Here is a 25661-nt window from a genome sequence, read left to right on the forward strand (position 1 = left end):
GCCATGCACATGGTTTACAGTGGAATCCAATGAGCTTACTGTGCGTACGAAATACCCCATGCATATATGTAAGCGCCCACCGCGACCTCATACGCATCAGTACAATGGCGCCACAACAGTTCGCGCCAATGATTGGAACGATAGAAGAAACATATCTGGGAAGTGGGGGAAGAACTTGTGAACTTATATAAAACAATTACTTATAACATGGTATGACTTCGCGATTTGTCGTGCACAGTGGTCGTTCGATTTGTTAGGTTACGTGTATGTTTATAATTGATCGAAATTACTGTGATTTTACAACATTGTAATACCTAACACAAGACTGTACGAAGGGAATCTATGTAAAATTATGCAAAAACAAATTTTTCTATTTCTTACTCAATTTGCGTTACTATTCATATCAAGTTCAAAATTTTAGTAACCAACGTATTATTTCTTATAAATCGCACAGTAAATTCCTTTATTAAAAAGAATAGCCTATCATTTACAGACTCTGCCCTCATCTTTCCACATGAAGTAGTAAACCACATTGAATACAATTCTTCTTCTGCGAAAAATATAGAAATATCAAGCATGTCTGCATCGCCGACTACAAACCAAGCTACTCAGTGCCAAACCATACCTTTGAAGAAAATCACAATCAGTGATCCCAGTCAGTTACCTGTTGAATATTCATCTACCCCTGGTGGGACGCTCTTTTCAACAACCCCTGGAGGTCAGCGATTTTTGTTACTAATGTAGCTGTTTCCACTAATACAATCAATATGAAATTGTAGCGACCATAGGCAGCCATTGATTATTCATATACATTTTCCTATTGATGTATTAACTAATTAGCTAAATAATTAATTTACCTATAGCAGTAGGTTTATTTAGTGTTTACATTCTTTGAATCATATTTTATAATTTATGTTTATTAAGAATTTCTATTAATTTAAAGAGATATAACTTCCAAGGTGTTTTAATGAACATATTGACCCGAAGACTAAACATGAAGATCATGAGTATGGTAGAAGTATATTGTATATATAATTTATATTGCCAAAAACAATATTTTATTTTGTGAAGTACAGTTTCTTTTACTAGAAACATGTTTTTCATCCAAGAAGAAAAGGCTAAGTTATTTATGTTAGAAGAGATATATACCGCATTAAGTGCTTTCAATAATATTTCTCTTGAGATAACTGATAATTGAATATGTAGGGAATTTTTAAGGATAAATCAGTTCAGTTATTATTTTTTTGTGCAGTTCATATTACTTTGCCTTTACGTTCACTTTTAGAATCTTAACCAGTCAATTATAGATTACACGAATCAAGGTTTAACTCCTAGAGAATTTATAAAATTTATATTAATTTTAATAAAACTTGTTCGATAAACAAGGTTAAATATATTGTTTAATTTTCTAAGGAATTAGTAATCTGCAAAAATTGTTTTATAGATGATAAATAGTTTCAATTCACAAGAAATCGCATTGCGACAGCAAATATCTAACATCTTCTATTAAAACGAGGCATAGTATCTCTTCTAGTAATGTTATTTTGAAATGGTTTTGGATTCATGGGGTGTGTACACAACTGGTTGATAGCTCACAATAAATCATCTGGTTAGTCATTGTATTTATCGAACATATTTGTATTTTATGACTTTTAATGTGTACTCTTTAGTGTTTTTGTACTATTACACTCATACCGAGTGTTCCAGCTAACATGAGCACCTTATCTGTTTCCATTGCATTTAATGATATAAGAAAGTTGTTAAGGAAGAAGCTATAAGGTTTAAGGCTTATATTACGGTTGACAACAAATTTAAGTAGAGGCCATATTTTAGTGATTTCATGGTTACCATTTTTTTTTTTGTATTATTAAATATAACCATATATTTTTTATTACAGGACATTGTAGCAGACTTTGAGGCAAATTCAATGATATGTGACATATGACCTTGAAATGGGAATTGCATCTTAAGGTTATTTCCCCATTTTAATTGCCGTTCTTGGTAAATAGCGATTTATTTTTACTAATTATCAAGAGGTTACCGTTGATGATGTCGATGAGGAGCAATAATAGGCCTCAGAGAGTCTTTGAAGTATATAGTAGTAGAAATAGTAGTAGTAGTGGTGGTAGTAGTAGTAGTAGTATTTATTGCATCATCCGCACATTATTCTTTCTTTTTCGGATGTGTATTATACATAGTACAGTCTTATAGCGAATTCGGTATCTCGCACTGACCCTGTGCTGATGCCAGAAAATGAGTTGGATTAGTTGTTTCTGTTAGAGACGAAGATTGCTCTATAAGAATCAACCAATCCAAGTCATTTTCTGGCACCAGCTCAGAGTCAGTGCGAGATACCGAATTCGCTATTAAAGTCGTTTTCCAACGCGAGAGTCTTTGAAGCAAAAGTATGTATCGCGCAGAAATGGCAGTGTATTCTCAAGCAAAGAAAATCGAAATGTTTTAATTTAGGTTGAGGCAGAAAGAAATTCTGTATAAGCTCGAAGGCTTTACTTGAAAAATGGATCGATATTGGCGGTCATCATTTTGAACTTCTATTAAAACGCGAAAGTAATGTAGAAACCATAATGGATTTTACGAATTTATTAAATTTCCTTGAGAAAACATGGAAGACGATTTAACACAAAATTTCGATTTCGAGATCATCTTATAGTTATATGTTATACATCACTGAATTCGCCTCGAGGTTTGTCATTATTATAATAAAACCTCACGTCTCCCTGAATAACGTCTTTGTTTCGTTAAAAACAATGGAAACATTTAGGGTGCCCATGCTAGCTGGAACACTCGGTACAAACTGCAATAAATAAAATTAAATTAGATTAACACCAATAACTCGAAATACAAATGATAAAAATAAACAAACACACAAGCGGACAGAGGAATGCAGCTAATATAGAATGATTTAAAAACTACAGAAAGTATTGGTTCTGTATGCATAAATAGGTCTCATACATAAAAGTATTGTTATTTTTTAAACAGCTTTTATTGTATAAAACAATGTTATTATTTAGTAAGATTTCTTTTTCATTACTTTCTTCTTCAGTTTAGCTGATCGTGAATTTTAGTTATTTGTATTAATCATATTAATGCATAATGATCACTGATACTCTAAAATTTAGTTGCATACTTGTAGTTAGTTCATTTGTAGGTTTTATTGTTATATGAAAATATTTGTATATTTTTTTAATTGAATACAAGTATCATTTTTATTGAATCAAAAGTATTGATAACACAAGAATTAAAAGTACATATTATATAAGTAGGAAACCAGTTTTCATGTTTTATCTGAATGATTTATAAGTAATATTTATTTACTTAATATTATTTTAATCATCATAAACAACTCGCAACCTTATAAATATAAATCACCTATCAACACAGTATCTGAAAATTGTACAGGTACACGTATTGTTTATGAGCGGGATTTTTTGATGAATTTACGAAATTCGCCTATATCTCGAACACCACCACGAAATATGCCTCGTATACCAGTGGAGATATTAAAAAATCAATCTGCAATTGTAACACAGCCAACGAGACCTCAAATTAACAAAGGTCAGTATTTGTTTTGTTCACTTTGCATATAGTGTAACTTCCTCTCATCCGCCCTTCCCTCTCCCTTTCTCTTCTGATCTCGCTCTCCGGGCGAAAGTGTTAGATAAAACAAAGAATAAAATAATATATTTAATATAATCTTTTATATCAATACGTTACAGATACTCCAGTAATTGAGGAAACTGTAGAACAGTTTGAGATGGACATGTAAATAAATCTGTGATTACTATTTGCTCGCCTTGAATCAGCCATTTATATGAATGACGATGACCAATCCAACAGAAAGAAACGTATTTGTAATGTATTTTTTTGTATAACAATCTCGTGGAAGACCTTATAACAATAAATGTTTGTACAACTTTGTTAAATGATATCAAATATAATAAATACAGTTCCACAAAAATTGGTACCATTATTAATAAACGATATTTCTACACTGCAATTTCTTTCCCTCGCTGATATTTTCTGTTTCTGTATATCTAATATAAATAGTGCAAATAAAAGTATTGTTTTAATGCTTCTTTTCTGCGGTTCTATATTGAACAATAGTTTATACATATACAGGGTGTCCCAAAATACACTTTGGTGCAAGTCACGGGCAGCTACAGATTTGAAAAATTCGCCAAAAATAGAAATAAAAACTTATCAACTGAATAATTACTGCTTAGCGTGTAAAAATATATCTTTTTCAATTAGTGTTCTCTTTTAAATGTTAAATCAAGGCAATAATTTTATAAATAGTTTTTTTCTAATTTACTCGAAGTTGGTAAATATGGATCTGCACCCGTCTTACTGCAAGGTCCTGAATAATTATTTTCAGTTGCCAGCCAATCGTACTAAGTAAATAAGGAAAGCGGCGACCTCGGGCCAGTCGCAGTGTGATCGTGAGAGTCGTGGCCCGAGAGGGAAATCAAAGAAGACGCTCGACTAAAATCGTATACGTATCAGTCTCCTACGTCGTTAATCGAACGCCCCGAACCGTTGTCCAATTTGGGCGAGAATATTCAAGTTACCCTGATATTCAATAAAGTAAAAGATAATATTTCTCCTTTCTTATTTCAGTACAAAAGATTATATTCGCTATTATATACATTGATACATTTACATTGGATAAAAATATGCAGTCAAAGAATGTAAATATTATTTACTTTCTTTTTTCTTTTTTTTTATTATGAAACCATATTAATTACTTAATGTACAATGATTCAATGTTATTTAAGAATATAATTATATATAACATTTTTATACTGTATAAACATTCTTAGCAAAAAACTTAATTCTGTTTTTATTACATTAGTTTCCCTTTTATCATGCTTGAACATACTTTCAGCCACACGTGACATTCGCTCATTTCTTACATTTATATTCGAAGTATGGTTTCTGATTGAGAAGGCAAAAATTTACTTTGTACACATATGTATATTAATTTAAATCTGGTATGTTGGACAATCTTTCAAGGATAATTTTTGCAATGTTAACTTTAATCCCATTCTCGTCATAATCGTCATAATAAATTAATTCACAGAGATCTGAGCACTCTGGGTCATTATTCAATAATTCTTTCAACGTTTCGTGAAACTTTTTTACAATATGTACGTGATATTTTTTATAAATATCTGTTTCACGATGCGAGTGTTTCTGAACTTCAAAGAAAGTTAACAAAGGCGTAGCACCTTCTGCTACTACATACAAAGGTGCACAGTTTGAGTGTTTTCCATTCTTGTAAATTTTATATATATTATTATGATACGATCGCCTTTTAGTTCCAGCCCTATCACGAATATCTACTTCTAAGTCAATTGCGCTTTCCATCCATTGATACGAAGCATCTTTAAGATCTGGTGGGACATACGATGATGAAGGTATTAAAATTAATAGCTTATGCACAGCTATTGTTATGTTATGCTTGTCCTCAGTATTTTCTATTTTTTCACGTAGGCCTTTAGTAAGGGTACCTGGCGAAGGAAGTATAAGTTTTAAGTATCCATAATAATAACTATATGCCATGCCAGTCCCATAATCCAGACCCTGCATCCAATCAATGGTACAGGTATTTAATTCACTCTGTTTAACGAAGTTGATGATTTTCGAAAACATCCATGAAAAGAAGATCCAATGTGTACATGTTAACGCATTAAATTTTTGCATGCTATGATAAAACTGTGTAGAATCCAATACATTTAAAATTACGAAAATTATTAAGTGAATGATAAACGCTAATGTAGTTACGGTAACTTCAAAGCTAGTTTTCGGTCCAGCTTCATAGCCCACAGCATTGTTTACATTACACGAATTATTTGTAGATTTTATTTCTATCATGCACTGATAGAATTGTACTAACATATCTCCAGTCATAAATATTATATTGTAAGACAATATAATAACAATCAAATCTATCAGAGTAATTGAACTGTCCTTTGTTACTAACAAATGTATCCCTATTACGAGGCTCATAACAATAAAACTTAAGAAAAGTAACCTTGTTATATGACCTGTATCGTAGGTATTCATTTTTTTTTGCGTAACACTGACAGCTACTAACACCGCTTATTTATTTCAATTAAGAAACTAAATAATTATACGTAAATTGCATCGAAACTATTATGCGGTGTAGGATGCAGGAACGGCGCGAGGATAGTTGGCGCCCGTATGCAAGAAAATTTTTGGCGCCCCAAATTTTTGCACCTGTTTCCTATTTAATATGTTTCGCCTTTACGGAGTACAAGAAGAAATAATTACGTTTACATTTTGTTTATGAGGGAGTTGGATTCCTTTGTTATTAAGCGTGTGACATAGTTTTTTTGCGCCCCCTTTGGCTGGCGCCCTTATGCGGCGCATAACTGGCATAAAGTGATAAGTGATTCTCGGACAGTAGCTGCACTCACGCAGTCAAAGCATTCAAAGCTTTCAAAGAACCGTCCCCTCCATCGTTTAGTTACTACCTTCGTTATTTTACTTATTTTGTACTCGGCATCGGGGTCACCAATTTATGGGGGTAACTCCGTAATCTGTCGTATCATACGAGTCCTACGGGTTCTGCAGCGCACTCACCACCACAAGAGTTCACGCATCGACGAAATACCTGGTCTGTGCACCACATGTTTATCCTATATTTCGTCGATGATGTCACATGCAACGTTACCGGTAATGGATCGAAACAGATTGTAACGCTACACGTGGTATGAAGTAGAATACAAAACGGGTTAAACTAGGTCATTCGAAACGCGCGATTTACAAATGTTTCTATTACAGTAACAACTTAAAGATCGTCTTATGAACGTATTCCATTCAACAGCAGAGAAAGAAGGATCACAACAAAACGAAAACACGTTCGCCCTTTAACCTCGCTGCCCTATTCGGATTTATTTAACGCAAAACAAATTTTGACAAATATTCAAACTCATTTTTTCCGAAAACGAAGCCTTAAATGAAAAAAATTTATTCTTTTTTTCGACTTATTATTACATATTCAATCACCATACCACCTAATATCACTTTGAGTAATCCAAATTGACTAATTAGACCATATGTTCCTTGAATTGCAATAATTCTACGAACAACATTCTTCGTCCTCCCATATACACAGAGCTCGTCAACATTAAATGTTACCTAACAAAACAATACCAGTATAAACTCAGAGATAATACAAAGATGTACATATCTACAGATTCATCAAACCGATATGTAAACAAACAAAAGTAAACGCGCTTTGAGCGATAGTTTGGGGAGGGAAAAGAGTGCCCGAAGTTGTAGAAGATGGTGGAGAACTGAAAGTTGAAAAGTTACATGGTCAATAGGGAGACGGATCAGTCCGAGAAGATGAAAGGGAGAAGACCACAAGATCGATTGGTAAAAATTGGACATCGCGGCCGGTGTGGGGAGATCTACACGTAAGAAGGACGACTTATGTAAAGGAGGAAGAGACAGTAAGGGGGGGGGGGGATAGGAGCATCGGCAGTCGGGGAACGATGGTGATAGAAGAAAGTGTGGGGGAAGGGGGTGGGCCATCGAGCGCTGGAGGGGTGCAGCGAGCAAGGTTTCGGTGGTGGGGAGAAACGGAGGTCGAGTGGAAAGTCTGACCTGCTCACAGTCTCGTTGATCCAGCCGCAGGTAGCGTGTACTGCGACGGGACAATGACGGTAGTCATAATTGCGGAACGGTGCATTATTGTGACTAGCTGATCATCCGAATTAAAGGGAAAGAAAGGGAGCACTGCGGGAAGTAGTACAGAAAAACGGGACGAAACTAAGAAGAACCTTATAGAAAGGGCTAGTCTGATCGTGGTCTCAGCATCGAGAACGGAAATCAAGGGAGAAAAGAATCGTATTTTGGAGGCTATGTGTTGCAACTGTGATTGGCGTTGCCTTTGAGGCGGCGCGCCGGGTGCTTTTTTGTTTTGTGTGAATAGTGGTCGCAGTTTTTGCGGGTGTGTTGTGCACGTATGCGTGGGCCTCGCAGGAGCGATAGATAAATGTATTTTAGCCATGCCCGCGGTGCGAAAGTACAGAAGGGATACCAGTGAAGTGAGCTGTTGTCTCAAGTATGTGATCTTTGGATTTAACGTCATGTTTTGGGTGAGTGGTACTGTTGCCATACGTATATTTGAACTCTACCATGAACGCGCAAACAATTGCCGCCCTTTTGTAATATTTCTTTCATCGAAATTTATTACATCCGAACCTCTTTCTGTCAACATAAAATATAGAACGTTAATTAAACACTCCTGAAAGTATGTTTCGTTTTACATACTTCGCTGAGCAGAGATGCAGTGGAGCAATGTTTTAATACTCTTGTTCGTCGTAATTACTCAAGTCCCTTGTCCCATTACAGTCACACCATTTTCGTAAATTATAAAACGTATTCTATTATTAGAATTATAAAGTCTAATCTAAAAGCATATCTCAGTGAAACACGTATTACACAATGGGTACCAATTTCTATGAAATAACTCATTACAACACAAGGACTGTATCATTAAGTTTTCTAATATTTGAAATTCTGTGACACCATTAAACAAAACTCGAGTTCACAAATTTAACATTAAAATCTCTCTCTCATCTTTGCACCTGCAAACAATAACACGTACATGTATATGTACGCGTGTCTATGCATGCACATGAATATTTGTGTATATAAAGCGTTAATAAGGTGCAGGAAAATATTGCCAGGGTTCCTTCGGAATTAATGCAGACTAGATTATACAGAATCAGTGGGCAATAATTATCTTTAAATCTGTACGAATGGGCAGTTTTCTTAATAGAAGCAGCCTATTTAATGGTCAGCTTTACGATTTTACATAGTGACGGTGTATTTTTGCGAATACTGCGAATGACCTGCAATGCAGTTCGTGTGTGCTGTGAAGTGTTTCAATTGCGAGAACCACGATGCAGGCCGTACATGTGCGTCACAAGCTGTATATCGTACAGCAACGTATCCAAGCTGGGCACACATGAACTGTTTCGAATTAAAAAGTAGTAGAATCGCCGAGTTTCCCATTTTGCCGGGTGTCCCGTATCTTGTCTATTTTTTCAAACCCGTTTTTATTTGCTGCGTTTCGGAACGCGCTATTATACCTAAATACGACCACAAAACATTACTCGCGAACTGTAAGAGATAGAAAAAAAGTTTTCAGGCAAAAGTTACTTCTATTTATCAGTGCTATTATTTCGTAACTTTACAGTTCTTACAATTCGTTACTTATAACACAAAATCGGAAAATAGCCGGATTTTTGGGGGTCAATTTCACTCCTTTAGAGCGAATTTGAGTAGCAGACAAAATTGCGTTGCACTCAGGAGGACACCACCCACATATTCGCAAAGTTCCGTAATTTTTTTAATCTTTGGGCTCGGGACCTGCCCTTGTCAAAAGTATGAGGGTTGAAACTTTGTAAGCTGCCATACATGAGAAACGGTCACTCCTGCGAAAAAAACTCATAGAACCTTTTCTATAGAGAATATCCTAAGCTACAAATTTCATAATAACTATTTTTGTCGTAGAAAATTGCTTTTCTCTACATTTGACCCCGCTAAAATTTTAGCAGATGTCACATCGATGGGGACTTCTGTCATATTATTTAAAATGGCGAAATAAAGGCCCGTACAAAAATGTAGCTTCTGCGAATTATTCCCCAGACAATTCCTAATTTCACTGGACTAGGAAGCTTTATTTTTTATGCTACATGCGTTATTGCTGTATTCTTAAAATAAAATACGTTAGACTCTAACGGTTAGAGAAAAGAAATTGTTAGGCGTTAAAAGTTGTCGTGGCAAGCCGGGCAACTGCCTAGAGCGGCGAAATTAGTAGAAAGAATTTAAAAAGAAAAATCAATAAAAATTGAAAACCAATGCATAACATCTACCGTTTTCTCGCTTTTTCAAAAAGTCTCGCTTTTTTATTGGTTTTCAATTTTTATTGATTTTTCTTTTTAAATTCTTTCTACTATTTTCGCCGCTCTAGGCAGCATGTTTGAATTTGGTATGGAACTTTACGTTAAATATAATGGGTGGCAACCATCATTTTTGCCCAGAGCGGCGGAAAAACAAGTCGAGTCCTGCGAGTGCGAGGTTCCTACTCCGTCTTTTTTTTTCTCAATAGGCAGCACGGCTGTTGTTACGACCGTTTATGGCTTATGGATGTCACGTGCCCTCTCGCTGTTCCTCAGCCCTCTCATTCGCTGCCATAGAGCATAACGGCAAGCTGAATAGAGTGATCCGAAATAAGCACGCAACCGGCCACGAAATTTATCAAGAAAAAAATCCGCGTAGGATAACTGGACCCGCATTGTTCAAACCCGCGTTGTTCGAGGGTCAACTGTGCATATGAATTATTTACTGAAATGTTTCTGTTCCTGGTAACAGTGCAGCAATCTATTTCAGGTCTATATTTTCTGTTTGCTGTAATTTTGCTGAGACTAACATTTTCGCAATACATTTCTGTTATTTTGCATTCTTTTTTTTTACGTTGAAGATAATGATTTTTATGTCCGGCATTAATCCATGACTCGGTCTGATAGAAATTATACATTTACGTCGAGGTACGAATGGATTTGTATTTGAGGAGAAATATTCATAAGAACGGAGCCACCTCCGATTTCGATAATTTTTTAATATCTTGTCAAGGACATCGCCCTGTGCAGTGTCGCGAGGGTTTTAGCTGGGAATCGTCGTTTATTACCACTCGGTGCGATGACCTTGACAACACATTAAAAAATTATCGAAATCGGAGATGGTGAATATTTTTTTAATATTTTTGTGAATATTTACCCTCTACTTTAGTGATACGAACGAGGAACAACTTATCTTGTAAAATATAAGGCAATAGATCGCGCAACAGATTTATGATGATTTTCTGCGTAGGGGAAGAGGGGGTAGCCCCGGACACTTAAATGAAGCACAAAAACAATATACAACTAATAAATTCTAATCAAATTACTAATTCAGCAAATCAAAATAAGCACCTCCTGCTGCGTTATAACTAAAAAAAGAACACATTTCTTAAATAATTTAAGAAAAAAAAAAATCAGAATCCTGTAGCCTCTGTTTTTACACAATCAAAAAATAGGCGGGTAGCCCCGGATATAATTTTCAACGTTCATCTAGGCGTATCGCGTACCCTTATTTCTTACATTCATCACAGAAATAATAAAAATTTAATGGATCAATATTTGCAGAGTCGTCATATGCTGAATCTTTGCATTTATTGCACTGGATTCAGTCTTTTTGGAAGGTTTCGCCGCAAATGCTGCATCGAGTGACTTGATATTCTTGACGGACTTCATGAGCGTAGCCAAAGTGGGGCAGGGGAGAGCGTTTGCCCTCCCCCCGGCACAGGAAAAAACAATTAGTCGTTCGTCCAAAATTAGATTAATTTATTATAAAATACAAAAATACAGAATTGTGAAGTAATTCTGCATTGTGCAAATTTCTTTGTCTATGATTTTACCTATCACAATATTTCTCAACTCAAAGTGATTATTAGGTATTTTTTTTCATATTTATGCAATCAGTCAATACTCTTAAAATTTGTCTACCTTATTTCAGAATCACCCGGTAGATTATCTTTGCCTACATTTGTCCTTGCATTGCCAGAAAAAAAGCGGCTCTTACTAATATACTGTTTTTTTTTTGTATATAAAACGTTTACAAGAGAACCGAATAACGCGAACACTTATTTTCTCCACTGCATAGTGGTTGGTAATTACACGTTCGCGAGGAAGAAGGATATTCCAATTACGTATCAAGCATCCTAGGGGGACATTGCACTCGTTTGGTTCTAAGAAACGGTTGAACGTCCTTCAAACTCGGCGGACAGATAAACCTTAGCCAAGTCTACTCGGCCTACGGAGTGGTCTTACCACATTATACCGCCTGGCTCCGTGCAGAGTACTTTCGACATTGCTACCTTGGAACACACGATTAGCCTTGTTAGCATTACGAAGTTAAGTTTCGAATCTTACAGGAAGCTCTTCACAGTCCTAAACGTTTAGAAAGCCTGCGAACGTGTTGCACTCTCCAACATACAGATACTATTTCACTAGCTTCAAGCATTGTAGCAGTGTTTCTCAACCTCTTTTGAGTCGCGATCCCCTTTTGTAAATATTCAAATAACCTGCCATCTAAGGTAGATATCTTCTTCCTTTCGTTTGTGAAAAATCAGTGTCACGTCAATAATAAACTATGACAACGTAACGATATTAAAATAAATAAGTGCTAAAAATCGTTACCTAAAAATAACCGTGGCGTCACAGGTTGGGAATCACTGTATTAGAGTAACAAAATTCCAGATTCAACTCGAAAGTATCCTCCAATATTGTAAATATATTAGAATTATAATAGAAAATATCTTCCTATATTACCGAAATTTAAAAGCTTTCAAAGCACTCGCGAGTCTTGAAACTCTGTTAAGAGTTTCTTCTAATGAAATTACTTGTAATTAGGTTTCGTAACAGAATCGAGGTGATAAGTGTAATAATGCACTACCGCGACATAATGATGTAAAATGTAAACCATGAAAATAATTTATTCGGACCAAAGTGATTCGAACCCATCACTACTCGTTAGTTCAGTGACTCCATTTGTTACAAGCGTCATCCACATTGACTTAACTTCGTCGCCAGCGGTCGTACTTTTTGCCGTTGTAGATCCAGATCTATGCCCAGCATACTCCCGCGTTCGCAAATCATTTACTTCGCTATTAAGTTCGCTGTTCTACTTCCGCTGAATATGCATTCTTATTTTGCACATCACTTTCCTGGGTTTACGTACGCGCGTTATGGCACGCGCGACAACAGGACTGTGCATATTCTTGTCTGCACAGTGATGCGGGACTCCGCGCCATAAATTTCGGCCGTTATAGGGGACGGTGAAAAGACACTTATCCCTAATACCATTTCGCCGTATGACGCCACAGAACGAAATTACAGGCCTTTGGAATTAGGTTTCCAAGCGACTGGCGACAGACAATTCGCTGCTCGACGGCTGCCCGGCAACGCACGCTTCCCCCGCTTCCCCCCTTTTCCTTCGCATATTGTACATCTGTTTCGACAAAAACTCATGCATGAGCGATAGAATTTCTGTTTCACAGTTTAAAGCACCGTAAATCTTGTACACTGTCAAAGCAGCAGCATACATTTGCAGGCAAAGGGGGGAAAAGTGGGAATGTCCCTTCTTCGTGATTTTGCGATTTATAGCATATATTTTGTTGCTGGTAACTGGGACCATGGAACTGTCGAATCATAATGGGCTGTAAAGTTCAAATGCCCCCGTAAGATAACGTTAAAGGTTTGGTATAAGACAGGTTAAAAACTAGAAATGTTCACTCTTGCAATGGAGTCCCCAGTTTTTGCCTAAGTATAAGCTTCCGTCGTCAAGGTAAAACAAGAAATTATTTAAGAAGAAAATTACTTAAGAAAATTATATAAGAAAATTAAATTCGTTGAACTTCGCTTTTTTAATGGTGGATTAAATTATTAAAACTTAATTTTCTTGATAAAGCTGTTTTGTGACATTCCCTGTTTTTCCTCTTTACCCTTCATTTGCAGTCAGCACATGAACAACGAATTAGCATCCCTAGATGATACTCTGTTTGCCAGCTCTGGCAAACATCAATTTCAAAGCCCTATAACTCTGCTACATGACGTCATTTCATTAAGTAGATACCGCTAAGAAAAATTATTTTCGTCCTCTGCAAATTTATTGCAAAAAGCTCTGAGTCACCCTTATTGTTTGTTTGTGTTATGTCTGTTTGAATGAGCTTGATGCAACGCGTGTGCGTGTACAGTGTACTCTATATCTCCGATATTTTTGCGAATTTCGGTCCCAATTATTCAGGAAACATTCATGACATATCAAGCAATGAAAATAAGACTTTTTTTTTAACTTTTTCGCATATTTCGGTATATGTCCTCCCCCCTTAAATGTTTGAAAAATAGTCCTCGAAAATAAAAATTCCATTTTTTGTTCGCCTTCATAAATAAAAAGTGTTCTAGAAGCATTTAAACTTTTAAAATTTGAGAATTTTTTTTTTTTAGTTTTTCGGACCTTTTTCGAAAACCGTTTGTCGCACGAGAAAAAGTAATAGAACATAAAAGATGCTCCTTGTCCGGATCTGCAACTTTTGTTTCACACATTTTTTTATTTAATCAATAACTTGGAGGATATTATATAAAATCGACTTCGCGAGCTGTTAAATAATGATTTAAGTGTTTAAGGGTGCAGGGGCACCCTTTCGCGTTATCCGATCGGGCTCAAACTTTACACGGATTTCCTTTTAATTATTTGGAACTATTCTGGAGGGTGCCCCGAAGAAAATTCAAAAGTCGAAAATAAGAGCCACCCTGGTGTACGCGGTGCATGCGATCCAAAATGCGCCTGACCGATAAGTAGCCACGAACCTGACATCGACACTGTTCCTTATGAAAATGTTGGCGGTTTTTCCCTGCTCGTTGCATCCCTCGACATAGCCGTTATTCTTCGTTCTCGTTCTCTCACTCGATGCTGGGCGCTGTTTGAGGATTCTCATTACAAAAGTTGCCTGTAAAACCGGTTTCTAACCAGTGCAACCGGCCACCATGGCACGGGTTCGGTTTGCTCAAAGTAGGTGTGACTTCTTTGATTCCCTCGTACGGCAGGGTGGACTTTCGATCCAGCGAGGGCCTCTTGCAATAATCAGCGGTTAGGGGTGGGATCAAGATTACTTTATTTCGGCCAACACTGTCGCCTAAAAGTTTGAATATATATATGTATATATAAGTACATAAATAACAAACAGAAAGATATATATATATATATCTTAATGCTAAACGTGAAAAATGTATTTTATTAAAATTAGAGAAATAAAAACTATGAGTAAATATATATATCTTTTTGATAGATATATATATATATATCTTTTTGTTTGTTATTTATGTACTCATAGTTTTTATTACTCTAATTTTAATAAAATACATTTTTCACGTTTAGCATTAAGATTAGCGTAATTGGTAGGGCGCCGCAGAGCTGCTGTATTTAAACTCAGCCGCATGTGCACTTTGCATTTGAATACAAATTCCTTATACAATTTGTTGGATGAATTTTCTACCATAAAACCATTTAATTTACTTCCAGCTGTATGGAGTAGGATTTCGCGAGGTTGCGATGACTTACGCCCCTTCATGACTTTGGAATTTATGTTTTTATAAACAACACGAACAAAGGTTTCATATATCAGAAACGCAAACGTTGAAACTCTGTAAAATAGTAATAAACGGGGGGTTGTTGTTTTGATAAAAGTAATATTTCATAATAAACAGCTCTCGTTTTAGATTTCTTCTTGTCCCGATTTATTCTTCGAAAAATGTATACAAAATGAGAGTGTAAATATTGTAACATCAGTGCAAACTTTTAAGAATATTTATTCACTAATGGATATACAGAAACTTTTCAGCAGCGGTGTGTTTTCTTCGGTAAAACTAGAAATCAATAGCCAGGGGCGGATTTGGGCATGGCTAAGTAGGCTGCGGCCTAGGGTGGCAAATTTGGGGGAGCGACAAATTTTGGGGAACGATCAATTTTGGGGACCGATAAATTTTGGGGAGCGACAAATTTTGAGCGAAACAAATTGGAAAAGGTTTAAACACAGAGGCTCGAAACAGCTTTAAAAACAATCCACTTTTCATGTAGCGGATTAGCAATGCCTCAAATGTCAGTTGCCATATTGAATTAATTTTTAAATTGTGTGGACTCTTTTAAACGGAAATATTTTATGATATTTCGCGGAAAGGGCGAAATATCGTTAGCTTCAAATCTTCAAACCCGCCCCTGTCGACAAAAGTTCGTAAAATTTAAGTTCTACTCAAATATTTCTAAAAATCTTCTTTGTTAATTATGGATACAGCTTTGTGACAATGGCTACTACGGCAGAACTCACCATTGTTCAACGTTATCCTTAGGTCGAATTTCCTTGTACACTTTATTCCTCTGATCTTTTATTTATTTATTTAAGGGGAGGTTCCGGTCTAAAAGTCGATTTTTTTTATTTCATTTTTCGAATGTTCAACAGTTTAGGAACACGTGTTTAAAAGGATTTGTTGGAATTCGTAAAATTCCCGAAGTCATAGGCATTTAAATAGCGGCAAATGCATGGGCAACAACTGGCCACTCGGCGCCCACGTGAAACTTTAAACCGTGTTTTTCTCGAAACAGTGTTCTCAAAATCGGTGGGACATGTATTTTCAAAAGTTATTATCCGATTCGACTGAAACTTTTTTTATTTTGAAGAATATACTTCTGGCTAGTGGTGATACCAGAATAAATTACAAAAATAATTTTTTTTTTAGAAAATAACGACAGTTGAACTTTGAAATCACTTTTTCCCTATATCTTTCACCCTTTCAACGCCTTTGAAAATTATACATTTTCATTTTTTGTATTTTTTCCTGGTATCCCCCTAGAGAGAAGTATATTCTTCAAAATAAGAAAAGTTCCAGTCGAATCGGATAATAGCTTTTGGAGATACAGGTCCCACCGATTTGGATCAATTCTTTGACGCCTTGACTTTAACGACTCCCCAGTGCCGTCTGCAATGATTAATTATAGAACAAAAAATATATTTCTGTACTTTAAGACATCCTTAATACAATGCAAAAAATCCCATTAAATTATATATAGTAGTTTTCCTTTAATTAATTCCTAAATATCACCTATTTTTTGGGGCTCTAGACCGGAAGGTCCCCTTAAGTATATCAACGGGATAAACCCTGTGCTATAAAAACTACAAATCGCAGTTACACAAGCATAGAACAAACAATTAGAAAGTAAAAAAAAAATAATTAAAAGAAACAAAAGCAGAGAAGTAAGCGCAAAAGAACCATTAATGATAGTGGCAAACTAGATATAAAAAATCATAGTACTAATAATAACAGCAAACATAATAGTAAAAGTTAAGGGGCGTGGGAACTACGAGCAGCGATCAGAGCAGAGTGATTGAAGGAATTATAGGAATTTTTAACCCTTAACTGGTATCTTGGGTCGCACATGACCCCAAGCACTCAAAGTTCGCTGCAAAATTTTTGGTTGTCTAAGTTTGTCAACTGAATTTCTAATTAATTTTATAGTTAATAGTTTAACTTTCTACGTTCCTATTATTTTATACATTACCTAAGAACAAAATATTCATACAGGATGATCTAGTGTCGACTTTACAAATTTCTGTGTCCTTTTTTATTTGGGGTCTGCCACGACCCCAGTATACCAGTCACGTTTGCCAAAAACAGTATACCAGTTAAGGATTAAAGAAGTCAACAGAGTTACCACAGTACCGCTTCGAAGTTATCAGAAGTCGATTAAGACTACTATAGTAGCCGTAGAGTGTACGATGTGCCTTAGGAAGGAAGTTTCTGATCGCTGATTCCTCTGAATGTCAATTTGATTAGAACGCTCTGACCGTGACGCAGGATTTTCTATTTTATCGGTCTACTTTGGTAAGTACCGTACTCGAGGTGTACAGGAAAATGAATGTACAAAGCTCGGTGAAAGGTGAATACAGTTTCGTTTCGTTGCACCCGCATGGTCGATCGTTAAATCTCCACCGTTAATTACTCTGCAGAAGAGATTAAATGCTTCGCGGTCCTTGTCGCCCGGATGGAGTTTAGAAGCGAAAGGAAAGGTTACTACTCTTCTTTTGTTTTTGCAGCGCGCAGAGTTCCGCTGGAATTCTAGCTGTGACGGTGAAAGCAAGACTTTACTCTACGCTTCGTTATATCTTAAATTCCCTTAGAATTCCAATCCAAGGAGCTTCGTTGTCACGCAGAAATACCTTAAATGATACATCGCAGGGAATCGTTTTTTAGTAGATACGCCTCGAAGTAAATGAGACACTCAGTTGACAAGTGAATTACCTAAGTAAGTTCGTTTTTCTCACTTTTGTGAGAAATGGCCCTTTGTTTAATATTTCATAAAGTATCGGATGAATATCATAAAACAAATATGGGGGAAAATATAGTTAACCTAAGGATTCTATATAAATCAGCAGGAACATTTCAACTTCGTTTAAAAATATTTTACTGTAAAATAAATATTGTCAATAATTCTACTATAATAATATGCACTTGGGGAATATTGAATATAATGTTTTATTCGCTTGTCTGGTTCTACAAATGAAACACAATGAGATGTTACAATGCCGAAGGAACTTCTATCCTAAAAGAATCATGGTGATTCACAAGGAGGAAATAAAAGTGAAAGTGATTTCATCGCTGTGATTCGTTCACACCTCAGGCAATGTATCTAGCAATCAAAGGTGACTAGACATATTTTTTTTCCTACTAATTTATTGCTGCAATTTCCACTTAATTTATTTTCTCTTTGTTATCACCTGCAAGTTATTACGTCTCCATTAATATATATTGGCCTGATAAAGTTGCTGAATAAACGAGGAAATGCTTTAAACAGAAACAGGTTTCAGTTGACAGTTTCATTGCAGCAGCATTTTATCTGTCTCTGTATCGCAGGTACGCCATCGTACTAGATTTCGACGTAGAGAAACATGAATTTCATTCATTAGCGGTTACCAAACCGTGAAAAGTGTAATTACCCTTATAGATGTGTCAAACAAACTCGTATTGAATAACCAGGTATTTCGAATCCCCGGCATATCGTTCGCTTCCCCATCTCTATAAAGCATTCGTATGAAAAAAAGGAGACCCAACAGATTTTCAATGAAATCGCCGAAATCTCGAAAAATCGAAATTAAAAGTGTCTCTTCGTAATATCGATTACCTTTTTCTACCTTGCCATGAATATTGCATTGCTCATCGCGCCGCAAATAAATATCCCGTATGGGAGCAGAAAATATATCTCGCGATCAACGATTAAACAATAAAAACTCATAAAACTAACAAATTCAATTTACTTATCGGACATTTAGAAGACGAGTGTAAAGTCACTTTTATCGCTGAACGAGAGTTACCTTCAACTTTAATATTTGAATATTTATACTACATACTAGCGTACACTGCCACTGAAACGTTGGGAGTCACCCTGTGAGCTGAGGGAAGCTGAAATTGTCTCGTTAAATAAATTTAAGTAACTCTTTACGTGCCACGATATTAAAGCTTATTAAAATAAATCGCACTGCAATCATTACTTTAATGGCAGTATCTTAATAAAACACTGGCAGTATATACTCCAAACTACCACCCGCACAGCCCTGTTCTGCGAAACGTATCTCTGTGAATGAGGACAAGTAGTCCAGGTATATGTCACGTCCCTTTCCCACCTGGAAGTTTAAAGTTGCCAACTTTAATATTAATATAGTTTGAAGCAGATCGCTTCATATCCTCTCCACTTTGGCAAAGTTCTGTGTGCCAGGGACCTCTCCTGAGGACCCTGAAGCATCGTACCTTCCTATTTCGTTGGGACCTCGCAGGGCGCGACCAGCACGCCTTGATATGTGCGTTGTTCAGACAGACTATGGGAGCCCTGTTGTATTCAGCTAAACATTGCGCAGCATTTAGGTATTACTTGCCTCGGAAGGCTGCTCAAAGACTATCTACGTTTATTTCCGCAACGGCGGCTACTTACTCGCCAGCTAAGTCTGAAGGACTTAAATTCCTCGAGTTTTCTTAAACTTGTTCTTCCTCCCCGGTGCAATCACTTGCCACCCCATTGGACTTTGAAGAATACTCGATGATCGATGGAAAGGCAAGCTTTGGGCTTCGAACTGAAGTTCGCCTCGACGGGGCTTGAAAATTGAGTCTGGGAATACTTGGAACTGGAAGTAATTTCGAATGAATATTTTCAGCTTTGTTCATTACTCAACCAATAATAAATTCTTTGTTAATCGCGGAAATAAATTTTGTGGCAGGTACGTGGGTAATTAAATTATAATACGTTCAATTTTATAATTGTTGTTTGCGTGTTAATAAACGTTTTTGAAATAAAAGTTTCTTATAATTTTGTGTAGTTCGTGGGCTGTGGCCATTGGTGTAATAGTTTGAATAATTTAGAAGATAATTGTTATACAGTAGTCATCGGAGTATTTCCCATTTGTTAGTGAAATGCATAATTCATGGTTTACTTTTACCTAATTTAAGAACGTAGGGTTTGGTAGCTACTCCCCCCGTGGAAGGGAAAAGATTAAAGCTTGGAGCTTAGTGGCAAAGAAAAACGAGAAATTAGGGGCTGAAGTTTGAGTTTAGAAACGTTCTTTCAAGCTTCCACTTTGCACGAGTTTCCTGTTTCGACCTATGCCCATAAATCCACAGCTAGCTATGTAAACGCTTTGGATAACCAAAGGTGGATATGGCTTTATGGAAAGTGGTGGATTTCCAACTTGCTGCTTGGCTACAGTAACGCTTCGACTGTGCAAATAAAAGTTCTGCATTAATTTACTATCTATTCAGAGTGTAACAAAGGAAATGCAGAAATAATTGGGGGATACGTAATAATAGTATTTAACAAAGCGAATTTAAATCACAAGTGTGGCGTAATATTTTATTTAACATTTATTTTTCCTATTGAAATGTTTATACAATCATGTACTTAAAATTCACAGTTGCATTTTAAATATTATACTATTAGTTGTCGTTAACTTTTTTTAAATTAAAATATTATTCTAATATATACAGTTAAAGATTTACGGAGGAGTTAGTTTTGTTTTATAAAAATTACTCCGCTTATCAAATGTTACTGTTTCCAATTTTTTTTAGAACTTCTTCTATTTTCATGCTTTCATCATTGCACTGCATGGGAGGTTAACGTTAACAACATTACAAGAGAATGCAACATTTGTTAAACTAAATATTAATAATGCCTTATTTTTGTAACACAATTTGTAGAATGCCTTCACCAATTTTTTACACAGCACCGCTATTATCTGCTCAATCAAACAGAGATTATTGTTGAATAATCATTCCGTTAATTTATACAAGAATGATCTAATTCTTTTTTCTGCACGTTGTGTGCGAATGTCAAATGATTGTTACGTGGTTGCAACACTTATGACACCGGTTATGCAATGATTAGAAAGCGAATCGACGACACGGTTTCTTACAATGCGGCACTGAGTTGAATCCTATTACATACATTTCAATTTGTATTATCCCCCGCCTCTCATCCAGCGAAATTTCTTGCGGCACTCGTTCAGCGTTACATCCGGATGTGCAATCACCGGTGACTGTATAAACTTTATAAATTCGTTGACTCGATCATTTTTACGGATATCATTGATGTTTGTTAATATTTCTTGAGTAAGTACAGGGCTATTAAATTCTGACAATGTAAATGGCAAATATATGAAAAAAAGTAAAAATGGAAGGTGAAAGTTTCACTATTTTCTGTAAGTAACACGATTGGTTAATATCAGTCTTTCAGACTTGCAATAATATTCAACCAATGTAGGCGAATTTTTTAAATCGAAAGCTATACTTTTCTTTTATTATACGAAAGCAATGTCAGGACGAATTTGACGATATAAGATACAATAACAATCAGAATTACGCTAGGTCTGGAATAAAAGATAATTTGATGATTTCCAAAAACAGTCAGACTTTTGAAATTCGCGATGTACATTTAAACAAATAAAAAGTCTTAATAAATATCAATAGTATGTGTCTACGCAAGAAGCTTAACGTTTCAGGACATATGTTTACTAAGAATTTGTTACTAATTTAGGCGAGCACTCCGAATTCTAAAAGTTTGTAATTCTTTTTTTGAAATGGCCTGTATTATGCAGAGTTGGGTAATTAATTTCCTTGAATTTCAAGATTCCGTGGATCCTTCATTGGGATTTAAGGGAAATACTTGAACCCCGTAAAATCTGTAATACTTCATACGACTCCAAGTGCAACCCTGGTTCATATACCCCTCCTTTTTTCAAACCACTTGTATATTACACAGAAGCTCGAAACATGTTTCTTCAACTCCAGGCTGATTTTACGAGATCACTGTTTTGCTTCCACCGTAAAAGATATTAGTTTATAAGCCACTCGAGCGTGGCCCAAGCATAGACAATGGAGGGGATGTACATAGTGGAGTCGTAAAACCAGCCAGGCGTTAAAGTAAGCATGTTTTGTGCGTTGGGTCAAGAGGCTTGAAAGAAATATGGGGAGACAAGGACCCGAGCCTCGCTTGGGGTCGTAACCTCAGCTCTCATTCAGTTCCCATTATGTAATCCCATTGAAATATACACGGCACCCTAGAAAGAGCGGCATGTATGGTTGAAGAAGTAAGTACTTACGTATACTCAAAGAGTCATATAAAATCCGTGCAATGCATTTTTAACAATTATTCTAGATTCTACGAGAATAGCACGAAACCAATAAATCATCCAATAAATTCATTTCACATTTATTATAGTAATTTTCAATCTTACCGTAGAATTCCGTTTTTATCGATCTGCCTAATTTTCACAAAATTTGAAACTTCATACCTGTAATTAATAATTCAATTGAATCACCTGTAATTACCCTGGCTTCAGTCAGTTTCAAATCTAGCGTCACGAAATATGTTTTATACTTAGAATTTCGTATTAATATTGCAAATTCACGCTTCACTAATAGTGGGACGCCAAACACTTTGGCATAGCGTATAGTGTGGCAGGATTTTCACACGAGTGTCTTCTTGTTGAATTTTTTTTATAATATTATAATCGTATGTCTTCGGACTATTTTTCTATCGAAATGTAACAGTGATTTATTCCACGGCTGCTGCGGCTCGCCCTTCATCCAGAACGGCATTGTAAGCCACGTAACTATTTAGCAATCGTGTTCACTCGATTTCCATAACGCACAGCGAACGAGTTGCCTCGCGTTGTAATTTATCGCAACGACCTTACTTGCAAAACATGCGAATCGCAGATGAATACATACAGTTAGCGGGAGCGCGATGATTTGTTCTGGCATTGACTGCAATAAAGCAATGGGTGTAATATTCATTGCAAGTCGAATTAACAGCGGGAATAATAGTGGATTTATTGATGAATAACTGTAGGGATATGCTACTAAAATTGTTGCCAATAATTTTGCCCTGCCGCGATACACGTCTCTCCAACAAGAATGTTATTCTTTTAATGCCGAAATGAGATCCTACACTGGCTAACAAGATTTCTCGATCTAAATACATGTAATTGAATGCTGATTGGGGAAATCTAGAGAGAGCAGCATATGCGGATGAAGAGCAGTCTCAAAATAATAGCAAATCGCAATTGTAAGGATAAATAAAGCTCCAGAAAAATATTAAACATTCAGCAATGTCCGATACGGACTATTACCCAATACGTATTTATATTTCAATGCGCAAAATTAAGTTCCTTCACTGAAATACAGCGGTGGTAAAGAAGCTGCCAAATAATATGATTTTAATCTCGAAATTCTGCTTCGCAGTGACAACTGCTGTCTGAAATGAAGTTTATTTGTCGCTAGAGAAACGTTTAAATTATAACGATTTAAACAAAGTTTTATTAGAAAAGTTTCTCGGAATTATTTAATAGAATAATGGATAGATCGTGATATTTTTCTCTGTAGCTATCCATAGGTTGTGAGACATGTAAAAACAGTCTGTTTTGAGGTAATTTATTCCACGAGAGCGCGGTGCTTTGTCTTGGTTAAGTGACGAGCGTAATTAGATGCGTGGAAATTGCGTCCGACTACCTTCTTTCCCCCAGTGCCTTTCTACTTGTTCCACCTTGAATGCCAGCATTTCCACAACAGTTGCGGGGCTATTATGTACAAAGGGGGGTTTCAACGACCCTTTGTCATGAGTTACTCGAACGAATAAGTGCAATAGCCGTGCGTGAAACCCTGTCTTCCGGCTACCGGAAAATGTCACGAGGAACGTTATTGCTCTCCCGCGCAAATGCATCCTAAATGCGTTACGGACCAAGTAATCGCCTGGATCTGATTACCCCAACTTCAATTCTTCCAGACTTCCATTTACAGTATTCAAAATATTCTAGGCACTTCTGAGAAACTCCAGCATTCCATGAAACATGTCCATAGGAGACATGTTTGATTTTGTAAAAAAAAATTATTTTCAATAAGTCCTTCGCAGGAAAGGAAAGTAAGGACGTATTTAAACGGAGTCTGAAGTGTTTTTGGGGGTTTATGGCATTGCTTGTAAAATACTATTTTAATGGAATTCTATAAAAGTGAACCCTTGTAATTTTTAATGGAAATGCTTTTTATATCCCCCGACCGTAGTTTCGCTTGCCTCGTCTTTCTCGTGTGTTGAATTTCATTCGTTTGAATATGGAAGGCGGTTTGGTAGGGAAGGATACCGGTAAAAAGTTGCCTGGAAATGTTCGTCTGCCATTGAAATTTAGCGATGAAAAGCGAGGAACGAGCACGCATGAATCTGAGCCGCTGCGAAATAACTAAAAAGCACGGCGAGGCCCTGGCCACGGCGTGGCACATCATTTGACTGACCTTTTATTATGCAAGTACGCCTCGCGTAAGTAGGTCAGATATGGAGGGCTGGATGATGCGCTCGGACGCGTAAGGAGGGTAAGAGCACTTACTGCTGTTCTTACATCCGTGTCCTCAATTGTTAATGTTCCACGTCGGCAGTTGAGTACTGGACGAGATTCACCAAGGCACTTGCGCCGGTACATAGTGTTCATTCGAATGTCCAAATCTGCCTGGACCCATAAAAAGACCAACAAACAACTCGTTTGGCTGGGATAGAATCTGAAGTTTAATGAATAAGGTGAACGTCCCAATTTCTGCTCATTTAAGAGATAACTCGTCATAAAGAAGGTGCAAAAAATTTGTTTGCGATGAAAATTTGCAGAGTAATCGATTAATTCTTTAATAACGAATCAACCAATTCGAAAGCTATTTAAGAAAGATATTTCAAGATTTTAACTATTAGTAATTTCTAATTAAATATATAATGCTGCAAATGTCCGTATTTCTGCTCATGAAAAATAGCGATGTATGTATTGCCCCAAGAGAATTATCAGAATTATTATATATTAGAATTATTTTGTTGCAACTGTAGTAGAAACGTAACGCATATAACAACAAGAAAGATACGAGATGATCAGAAATGGGGGCATGAGCAGAAATTGGGACATTCACCTTATTAATGTAATCGTGATTGAAAGAATAATTTTTTACCACGACTTGGTAAACCAAATCTCCTTGATTACTTGCGATATATGTATAGTATGTACATATCATTGTATGCCACTGTGGCATACTTTTACCTTCGCAGGATTAATTGAAGTGCCTTCCATGCTTATCTCTGAGAAATTAATTTGTTCATTAACTGTGTACTTACTTTAAGACCACGACTAGTTAGAAATGGTTTCTGGACTTTTGTCACGCGGAAGATGGTATGTGAAATTCTGTGCAAGTTCAGTCGTTTGTTATAATGTTTAAAGGGCCCCATTCGCAGCTCGAAGGTAAAGTACCTACGCGTGAGCGTATCGTGTTGCTCGCATTGTGTTTGATCGACCGTATCACTTCTAAGCACGTCGCGTTAACCTCGCCCCTTTTACGCGGATTTCATTTCCCTCCGTTTGTCATTGCTGTGGTTCACTCCCCTATGCTCATTACGGCCCTCGTGAAAGTAAAGTCGTTTCTGCTGGGGGGGTGAAGTTTTCAAGT

General features: G+C 36.4%; 3 protein-coding genes across 12 annotated transcripts in view; 2 read left to right on the forward strand and 1 right to left on the reverse strand.

Annotated features, from left to right (window-relative positions):
* Positions 1–72: 72 nt before the first annotated feature.
* Positions 73–3979, forward strand: Thor (eukaryotic translation initiation factor 4E binding protein thor). 6 transcript variants are annotated; one of them, XM_076810011.1, is made up of 4 exons: positions 73–210; positions 566–718; positions 3421–3576; positions 3738–3979. In XM_076810011.1, exons 2-4 carry the CDS (start codon positions 577–579, stop codon positions 3785–3787), a joined length of 348 nt encoding a protein of 115 aa, XP_076666126.1. In that variant the 5' UTR covers positions 73–210; positions 566–576; the 3' UTR covers positions 3788–3979. The 6 variants fall into 6 exon arrangements, with proteins under 6 accessions (XP_076666126.1, XP_076666098.1, XP_076666090.1 ...); XM_076809983.1 differs by having other exon boundaries at positions 128–264; XM_076809975.1 differs by having other exon boundaries at positions 196–327.
* Positions 3419–6559, reverse strand: Sting (transmembrane protein sting). Its single transcript, XM_076809901.1, has one exon. The coding sequence runs from the start codon at positions 6085–6087 to the stop codon at positions 4999–5001; it is 1089 nt and encodes a 362-aa protein (XP_076666016.1). The 5' UTR covers positions 6088–6559; the 3' UTR covers positions 3419–4998.
* Positions 6560–7633: 1074 nt separating this feature from the next.
* Tsp26a (Tetraspanin 26A) overlaps positions 7634–25661 on the forward strand; it is a 76145-nt gene continuing 58117 nt past the window's right edge. Inside the window, exon 1 of one of the 5 annotated variants that reach the window (XM_076810057.1) lies at positions 7634–8150. In XM_076810057.1, the coding sequence (XP_076666172.1) occupies positions 8061–8150 (90 nt within the window). In that variant the 5' untranslated portion in view covers positions 7634–8060. The remainder of the gene's footprint in view (positions 8151–25661) is intronic. The other 4 variants (XM_076810065.1, XM_076810047.1, XM_076810039.1 and 1 more) reach the window with 4 other exon arrangements.

This window comes from Andrena cerasifolii, chromosome 1 (assembly GCF_050908995.1).
Source record: "Andrena cerasifolii isolate SP2316 chromosome 1, iyAndCera1_principal, whole genome shotgun sequence".
Taxonomy (NCBI): domain Eukaryota; kingdom Metazoa; phylum Arthropoda; class Insecta; order Hymenoptera; family Andrenidae; genus Andrena; species Andrena cerasifolii.